At 45.1% G+C, this 9666-nt stretch overlaps 1 protein-coding gene across 2 annotated transcripts in view; it reads right to left on the bottom strand.

The window, feature by feature from the left end:
- Positions 1 to 9666, bottom strand: part of gli2a (GLI family zinc finger 2a) — a 79388-nt gene that overhangs the window by 12930 nt on the left and 56792 nt on the right. For both annotated transcript variants that reach the window (XM_037975930.1, XM_017439346.3), the window contains 4 exons: positions 3615 to 3816; positions 2367 to 2556; positions 1362 to 1472; positions 943 to 1083 (listed from right to left, as the gene is read on the bottom strand). In XM_037975930.1, the coding sequence (XP_037831858.1) occupies positions 943 to 1083; positions 1362 to 1472; positions 2367 to 2556; positions 3615 to 3816 (644 nt within the window). The remainder of the gene's footprint in view (positions 1 to 942; positions 1084 to 1361; positions 1473 to 2366; positions 2557 to 3614; positions 3817 to 9666) is intronic.

Genomic DNA, 9666 nt, shown 5'->3' with positions numbered 1-9666 from the left:
GGGGGGGGGGGGGGGGGGAGATCTTAAAGCAGGTTTACTTTGGTCGAGCAGAAACCAGAAGAAAACCCACAGGTGCATGCATGTTTTTTCTTTCTATCGTCCATCCTTACAGAGATCCAACTATTCACTGAGGTTCTGTTAAAGGCGTCCTGCCGCCCTCCTCCCGTTGGGCTCCAGATATTTGAACCCGACACGTTTCCTTTCTACGCCTGCTGGGAGATGACTGACATCCAGTCTTATTGTGGAAAGCAAGAACAGAAGTTGGCCTAAAACAGCTTCAGAGCTGCTGGCCTGACGATGGATTTATGGCCGGTCCTCCGGGCTTCAGGGGTTGGGGGTGTTGCTGGGAGTAAGAGGTCATGGGTCAGGGGTCACGGAGCTGAGAGCTTGGTGGGGTGGGGTGGCACAGCTGCGAGGGTCGAGACTGAATTTGGCAAAAGCCGGAAGGCTCATTAGGATTTTGCACGTGTCAAGCGAACAGGAAAGGATCCATCACTGGAGGAGTCTGTGACCGGACTCAGTCAGCACAGCTTTAATGACTAACATCAGCGTTTTCACTTCTTACACGTTAGAAGGGAACCGCCATGACAGCAGCAACAGGAAGTCTTCTAATCCACCGCTGCCCAGGACTGAAGGTGTGACTGAAGACATCAGCTTTCTTTCAGGAGGAGCTTTTATAACGACCTAAACTACGACAGACTCTCAGTTTGAAGCTTTATTTTGAAGGGGCAGGTTAAAACGTTTTCCTGTTAGACTTTAAATCTTAAACTCTGCTGCATTTGTTCAAGTTTTAACTAAGACTAAAATGTTCTAACCTGGGTTTAGAGCTCCAACAGGACCGGGTTTAGAGCTCCAACAGGACCGGGTTTAGAGCTCCAACAGGACCGGGTTCAGAGCAGCGGTTGGTCCAGCAGCCATCTTGGCCCTTGGTTCAGTACTCACGTGGACCAGCTGGTCCTGGGTCTCGTACTCCTTGGAGCAGCCCTCCCAGTGACAGTTGGTTTCATAGACGGCCTCCGGCTCCTGTTTGCACTCGTCTTTATCCAGATCCTCACTCAGGTCCAGGATCCCCCCGCCGTGGTCCTGAACCAACAAACAGATCCATTAACCTGCAGAGTTGTTAAGAATCTCGACTGGAAGTCAATGTGTTAAAAAAAACTCCATCTGCATCAGATTTATCTTTTCTTCTTCAGGTAAAAGTTGCTGCTTGATGTCGCTGATTAAAGCTGCTTTATCTGAAGTCAATTAGAGCGAAATTAGTGCCTTGAATTCCAGATGGAGCTACATGTTCTCTGAAGGTCATTTATTCATTCAATAAAAGGAAACACTGATAGGTTTCTGATCCAAGTCTTCTTTTTTACCTGAGAGGATGGAGAGATGGGCAGCGGACCCTCTGCTTCAGTCTTGACCTTTGACTTTTTGGTATTTAACGGATTGACGGTGCTGCTGACAGCCGGGTCTCCGCTTGCATTCTGAACATAAAACAGAAGGTACAGCAGGTCTTCATCCTCCACTCAAACGATTAAAACATCAGATTTTAACAGATCTAAACCTCGGGTATCTTCACCCCTTTAGTTCTCGATGGTTCGCTGCAGGGAGACGTCAGACCACGACCTGCCGCCAAGACTAAACAGTTTAGACTTCTTTATGATCGCCAGAAACCGCGAGAAAATATGAAAGGAGCGGAGTTATTACCCCAGCTCCAGGCTTTGATCTGCTGTTAAAGATATAAACGTGTTGGAGAGGGTCCAACAATCCTCTAATCCCACCCAGACGCCGTTCGGCAACATCTCCCGGCCTCAGCCATTAATTCGACTGGCTGCGAAGTAAAAAGAGGTGGAATGTGGTTCTGATCAAGCTGCACAAACGTGGGGGCGCCTTCAGGGAGAGCTCGAATATTCCAGAGAAGAAGTCAAATAAAATTGAAAAAGGCGGGAATCTTCGTGCCGCTGTTGGCGTGCGTCAGAGGAAGTGATGTAACGAGTTAAAGAGACGGAGCTGCAGATTCAGCTACAGACAGAGACAGAATGAAGCCAAGACGTTTAACATTTAAACTAAATAACACCTGAAACTCCTCCTCCTCATCGTCAGGAGAAGTTGTGTCTGTTGGATTATCAGTATTTAACTCTTCTTGCATAAAAGTAAATAATCATTAGTTTAGCTCTTGTTGAATCCATTTAAATTAAAGTTTTGCAGAACACAAACATTTTATATAAACTTCATTTTACAGTTGTTCTTGTTGACTACTTTTTTATTCCTTGACTAAAACTTTAAACTGATGATTAGAAGTTGTTCCTGTCTTTAAAGGAACAGCAAACAAAGTAAACAAAGGCAGTAAGAGCAGCATCAGGTGTAAACGTTCTCACGTGGTTTGTCTCGGCGTTGTTGTGTGCGGCCATGGGCGAAGCGCTCAGCGGGTGCTGGCGGGCAGAGAAGGAGGACGGCGGCGGCTGAATCAGGGGAGGCGTGTGGCCGAAGGCGTTCAGGCCTCTCTGCTGCGACAGCAGCTGCTGATAGGCCACCGGGTTGATGGGGTGGGGGAAGCTGAACGTGGGGCTGAAAGGAGAAACATGGAGAAACCGGCTGTTAGCAAAATATCTCATGAAACTGTCAGGAAGTAACCACTGGATGGCCATCTATAACTGGATTTAAAATGGCCGCCACAGCTAATCAGCTTAGTAATGCAGACTGTTTTACAGATACTGAGCTAAAGACTGGTGTGGTAGCAGCTGAGAGTCATCCCTAACACACAGTCTGAGGGGCCGGCGGGTGATATGCATTCAACAGGCCTGAGGCTGTTGGTGCTAATATATATGAAACACCAGAGGACAAAACTTCAGAGAAGACTATTCTTTAAGAAATATGCTTTTATTCATTCTTTACAGAAGAAAAAATTAAGTTTTCTTCCAAGAAGCCCAGATTTTAATGAAAAACCAACATTTTCAGTCCTTTAGGTCAAAGGCTTGGCAGATTTCAGTGTGAGTTTCTGTCTGTTCTGTTAAAAATATATAAAAAAAGGAAAGAATCAGATCTAAAAACCACCTCTCCAGCAGATAAACAAGCCCTGTTTTTAGAAAAAGGAGGAACAAATCCAGCAAAGACCAGAACCAGGACCTGTGAGACTCCCCATCCTTCAGCTGCTTGGAGCTAAAATCCTTTTTCTGTCAAACTGTGTTTATTTTGTTGTATTTTTCAAAGATTTAACTAAAACAACTGGGAACAATTCATGACTTTGTGGCCTAAAGATCTAATTTTAACTTTAAATTAACTTTGACATAAAGGTGAAGTAGTTTAAAAAGACTGACTCGTTAAAAGAAGAAAAGGTATTAATATATAATAATAATACACCAGCTTCTGGGAAGCTGACAGTTTTTGTCATTCGGGACATGTTTTAGGATTTTAAAGGAGCTTTTCAGGGTTAAAGACTTCATGTCTTGAATTTAGGAGCCTTTTTGTGTCTAAATGAGTCTTAGGTCAGAGTTAAATGCCTCAACAAACAAAAACCTCAGGAACAAAGACTGTAAGTGAGTGAAAAGCAGCTAACGCCGAGGACTGGATGAGGACTGGATGAGGACTTTTGCACAGTTGTGTCTCTGTGTTGTCGGTCTCCACACCTGATCCCTCCGACCGACAGGTGTCCGTAGGAGCTGCTGGCGGCCGAGCTGGAGCGGGAGTTGTTGATGTAAGCCACCAGGGAGTTGGGCGACGTGCGGATCATGGTCTGCAGGTCGATGCTGGCGTCCGACAGCGGCGAGATGGACAAGGCCCTCTTCCTGCTCAGCCGGGGCGTCAGCCTGGGACTGGAGAAGCGGGACACTGGACAAAGACAGGAGACAGGAACGTAACGCAGGCTGGGCTGGAACATGTGGTTCCTCGCTGGACTTGGAGGTCACAGCCATGCTAAGCTGTATCTCCCTCATCTCGCTCACACAGCTCCCCGTTTAACATTCGGATCCTCTTATGCATAATGAAGCCGCCCCAATCATTCTCCGTAATTACCGCGATAGCAATCTCTCTCGCTACTTCGGCAAGTTAAATGGAGGCAATTTAAACAAATTGATTTCAGAATACCATTAAAAAAACAGAGCAAGGTAGGGTTCATGGCCGAGTGTTAAAGCGTCTCTTATTCCTGTAAAAAGATCTGAAGCTGATGATCGGGGAGAGTTTGTTCCCAACAACTGCAGTCATGGGAAAAGAAAGTCCTCTACAGGTGTGTTAGCACAACGCCAGGGCGGAAAGACATCAGCAATGACCTCAGAGAAGCAGCTGCTGCTGCATGTCAGTCTGAGAAGGGTCAAAGGTCATTTAGAGTCCATCCTTCTACAGAGAGAAGAGGAAACATTAAGGACAGCTGCTGATCTTCACCCTGAAGGTCAGACCGTGCAGTGCTCAGACTCTACAGGCCTCAGTCAGCAGGTTAAAGGTCAAAGGTTAAAGCCTCTTCTCTTTAAAAACAACATGGCGGCTCAAATAAACCCAGTACGTCACTGGGCTGCAGCTGATATTATAACAACCAGACATCATCAGAGGCGTGAGAGGCAGGAAACCCCTAATGGGCCCATCAGCACACACACACACACACACTGATGTCAGCAGGTTACCAAAGCCCCTCCAGTTAAACTGATTCAGGCAGCAGCAGACCTGCAGCCATAAAGCAGCGTCTGACGTTCGGAGGTGGCGAGTCGTAAAGCACGGACACATGCGCTCAGTTAAACGCCCGCCGCTCCCTCCGATGGCAGCCGGCAGTAGCTGGGGGTCTGAATACGGAGCGTATCAAAGGCTTGGCAAAACAACTAATGTCTCTTTAGGGTTAATAAATAAACAAATAAGTCATCGGAAACGGAGCGGAGGAGGGAGGAGGGGGACTTCATGAACGTCTTCCAGCATTAGTCATTTATTTTTACAATAAGGTTTGGCTTGGAGTCTGCCAACAGGTTTAATGGGAGGTGTGTGTATTAATACAGCTCTTTATAAAGCAGGAAACAGGCCTCTCAACCCGGCGCCTGCCTCCCCCTCTGGGCACGGTGCCCGCACGCCGCCCCCCTCCTCCATCTTTACGCCGTCCTCGCCATCCATACGTCGTCCTGTTTCAGGCGTAGATGAGCTGGTTCCCTTCATCCCCGGAGGATCCGACGGGTGGAAGAAACGTTTTAAAGGTGGAGGTTCCGGCAGGGAGCGAGAAACCAGATGTTGCTCGCGCCGTGGCGACGCAGCCCTGTGTGTGTGTGTGTGTGTGTGTGTGTGTGCTGTCGCTCTGTGGGACTGAATCATCGGCTGGCTGTAATTGTGGGATCTAGATTTATATAGAGAGGCGTAATTACAAGCGCTCCAGAACACACTGATACAGCAGAGAAGAAAAAAATATTTGAAAAGGACCGCAGTGAGAAGTGTGTGTGTGTGTGTGTGTGTGTGTGATTATTTCAAGTGTTTGCTTCTGCAGCTTTGAGAGAAACTTGCTCGGTGGAAATTGAAAACACTTTAATTTGAGGTTTGTGCTCGAGTGTCAAATAACTGCTGTGCAAACATTTTCTGATGACAGTGATTATAAATCTGCAGCTGTTCATTGAAAAACAAAGATATAACAACAAATTAACACAAAAATGTCTCCTGAAAATCCAGATCTGTGTTTGCATGTGAAGGTTTAACAGAATAACTGCAGAAATGTTTGAGGTGCCTGAAGCTCCAACATCCATCAGACCCAGCAGGAGTTTGGGTGCGTGACCTTTGAACTCTGGGAGGATTTGAGTCCTAAAGCATTCAGACTCACTGAGTGAAAGAAGACAAAAATATATGTTTTGATGAATAAAGTGTAGAAATAAGAAATGTTTGCAATGAGTTTTGTAAGTCACACGTGTCAAACTCAAGGCCCGCGGGCCAGATCCGGCCCTCTGTAACATTTCATCCGGCCCTCTAGTCTGGGACAGATCGAGTCTCTGATTCTTATTTTGTTTAAAAAAACTGAAGTTTTCTCTGACAGTGACTTAAAAGCCAACAATATATAGTTTTAATTTCTGTATGATCAGGTTTTTGTCTGTTTTAATGTTAAAATCTTCATTTAAAAGCTGAGTGAGGCGTAAGAAATGACAGCTAATGATGAGCTTTTTGAAGTTTGATCTATTTGTCTGTGTTCATTAAAGTCTGTTTGCTCTAAATTCTGTATAATCTGTAACTGGGAAAAGGTCATTGATATTTCTATATGAATGATTTGATATAATACATTTAAAACCAATTAATTGATGTAATTTTTAATAAATATTGATCGTGATTGGCCCTTGGTTAGGACCAAATTTTAAATTTTGGACCCTTGTGTCCCTGGGTTTGACACCCCTGCTCCAAGTTGAACATTCCCTGGTAAAATAAAATATAAAACTGATCAAACTTAAACTGCGATTGTGTAAAAACCGTAGAAGTCACTAAAAGCTCAGTTCAGTCATGGAAAGCTGAACTTTCTGTTTAAACTCTGCAGCAAACACAAAAATGACTCAAAATCAGTCAATTTTAGAGCCACTGAGCTAATATTTGGTGTGGTAGTAGCTGAGGGTTAACCCTAACACCGACTCTGAGCTTCAACAGAACAGACTGTTTGAAAGCTTTTATTTACAGGACTTAAACAAAGACAACACAGATTGATACTGAGATTAAATATCTTCATCAGGCTCTTAGGTGAGTGAAATTAATTTAAAATCTTGTTTCTAATCTGGTAAACGGTGCAACACGACCTGTTGTTCAGCAGCAGAACCCGACCTGCAGCGGACTTTCTGCCAGCGGTGCCCCCCCCCGTCTTCGCCGCCCAGCGAAGAGTGAGGAGCTGTTTATTTCCTCAGCTAACTGTCCCAAACGCTCACACGCTCGCAGCGAACGCCGTGTTTATGCGCACACTTCCACCAGCGTGCTCATGAACTAACACATAGTTAAGTGTTTGTGTGTGCAGTCTGAGGGGACCGCCGCCCCCCTCCCCCAGCCCGACCGCCACATCAGATCCTTCACTCCCTCGGCTGCACGAACACAAACATCTCCTTCTCCTCGCAGGTCGGCAGACATTTACTTTGGCCGCTGCTTTTGTCGTGGGAGCTTTCCCCCCACAAACCCTCTGATACTCCTCTGCCCACCCACCCCTCACATACAAACAGGCTCATGAATGCCTCCCATTGCTGAATAACAGAAAGTTGCTTTATTAGCACTAATCAATGCTAATGCTAGTCATAGCTCAACCTCTGCCCATTTATTCTCCTTCATTCAGGTATGCATGTTTTTATTTTTCTAAGTGTGGTCGAGTACTTATGTGGATCTAAGTGTCTAATGTGCAGTCATGGGAAAAATAAAGTTCACCCTCTTTCAGTTTTTTCATTCTTAGGATTTTCTGCTCCACTTTTATTTTTTTGTAATAAATTGATAAAAATCTCTTTGTCTCTGTTTTATTTTTGCCATAACGATATGGTGGCAGCGGTGGGATGTTTTCAGACAACTTCCTGGATCGTAGGAACCAGCTGTCTCCACCACCTCAATCCTCCTCAGCAAATTCACCCTGAAGGTCAGACCATGCAGTGCTCAGACTCTGCAGGCCTCAGTCAGCAGGTCAAAGGTCAAAGGTTAAAGCCTCTTCTCTCTAAAAACAACATGGCAGCTCGACTTGAAGGAACCAGAAGACGTCTGGAGCAGAACCAGAGCAGAGGACAGATGTTTACCCAGAATGCACTGCAGCTGTCAGCACGGCGGTGGAGGGCTGATGGTTTGGGCTTGTTTTGCAGCCACAGGATCTCTGAGTCTGAGTTTGTTTTTGTTTAATAAATAATGACACACTGTTTTAAATTCACTTGAGTTTAGATTTAAATCCTTTTAGTTATTTTCAGATACATAAATTCTTTGAACTGAAAGAGGTTGGACTCATTTTCCCCATGACTGCTCCTACTAACTCACAAACTTTGAAAAAAGAAAAGAAATATTTAATTTATAGTAGATATTTCATAAAACAAAAAGTAAAGATGAAACGATAATTCTCGTTGATGTAAATCTGTGTTTCAGGTAAACCAAAGTAAAAAATCCTGTCATTTATTGGACCAGAACAACCCAAAGGTCCTGTCAAAAAGCTGCAAACGTCTGAAACTTTTCCACCAGCTCTCTTCTCCCTGCAGCACTTAGTGTTTCACGGTCTGGACCGAAAACTGGAGTCCAGGAGGGGACAGGTCTGGGTTCACCGAGGGCTTCCAGTTCTTGCGGTGGGTTTGCTGAATATTAATGCATAAATTGATTTTAATATGATATTTATCTGTGCATTTACCCAAAGCAAACAGTCAGGGATGCGTGCAGCACATATTTACCACCTTCACCGCTGCTGCCGCCTCGCTCCGGCAGTAAATGGGTCCTTTGATTCGACCCACAACCACCATTAGCGAGCTGCCCGGGTCAATATGTTCTCTGTGTGTGGAAGGGCCTTCGGACCGGCAGAGTGGTCTGGTCCCGACCACATCATTCGGGGCAGGATGGTGGCAGCGAGTGCGGACGTTGGGGTGACGAAGGTTATAGCTACATGAGCAAACAAGTGTGGGTACGGCAAGCCAGCGGCGGTCGCCGAGGCGGTTGGAGGTGGAGATTAGGGAGGGAAAACTCCTTATTCACTGCGGCCGTGTTTAACCATGAGATGGAGGCAATTTAAAAGATTAATGGACGTGTAATCCAATCTGAGACGGTCGGTGTCATTGCAGCGTTTGACACTGAAGCAGGTTTGGGTGGAGGATGAAAGCTGCCATCAGTGCCAGGCTGGATCGAGAGGGAGAGGGACCGACTGTTCTGGACTCTGAGGGGTGAAGGAGCTGCGGACAGAACAGGCCGGTCTCTGTGAGCCGCTGTGCAAACACACGGACGAGCCTCCTTTTGGCTGACAGGGGAGATTCTGTGTCAGAGGATGGGACGTGAAGTTTAAACTTCTCCCTGACATCCTCAGCAGAGAGGATCCTGTTGCTTTCATACACTGACTCTGAACATGTAAGACAGAAAACTCATCTATCACCTTTTTTCTCTAAAGCCCAGAAGCAGTTTAAGACTTATTATCATAATAACTCAGCCAGAATAAAGTAAGTGCTGACATTTTGTGTATAAACTGTAGAAGAAGTGGAAAGATTGTAGAAATAAGTAGGTTTTTTTTTTTGCAGAAGTGTTCAAAAGTTGAAACAACTAAGAAGTTAGTGTGACGTCGTCACAGTCTTAGCTGAATATTCTGTAGTGGACTTCATATCTTTGGGTATATTTTACATATTTCACCACCATCTGAAGTTAGAGCACACTACGTCTGACTGAGCTGCATGCTTTGATGGTTTTTTAAAATATATTTAACCTAAAGTTGCAAAATGAAACATTGAGACCAAAACAAGAGCTTAATGTTGCTTCAGTGCTTCAGGATTAGTAACCTCAATATAGCCCTGAAACATAATTAAATGATAAACTGCACAGTTTTTGATATGAAAATAGTCCTAAACTCAGGGTTTTAACCTGTAAGAAGGAAATCTTGAGGTTCTTCAGTATTTTTCACCACGTTGAGGACCTGAACCTCCCAGTGAAACTAAAACTGCTGCACGATAAAAGATTTGATCAGATTTAAAATCTGAAGCTGTGCACAGACTCAGAGAAGTGTTTTTGGTGATAAAGATGTCTGAGTGTGGCGTGTCCTCC

Source organism: Kryptolebias marmoratus, linkage group LG6 (assembly GCF_001649575.2).
Source record: "Kryptolebias marmoratus isolate JLee-2015 linkage group LG6, ASM164957v2, whole genome shotgun sequence".
NCBI classification, from domain to species: Eukaryota; Metazoa; Chordata; class Actinopteri; order Cyprinodontiformes; family Rivulidae; genus Kryptolebias; species Kryptolebias marmoratus.
Note: the sequence above shows the minus strand (reverse complement) of the source record. Positions and strands in the feature narration are given on the sequence as shown.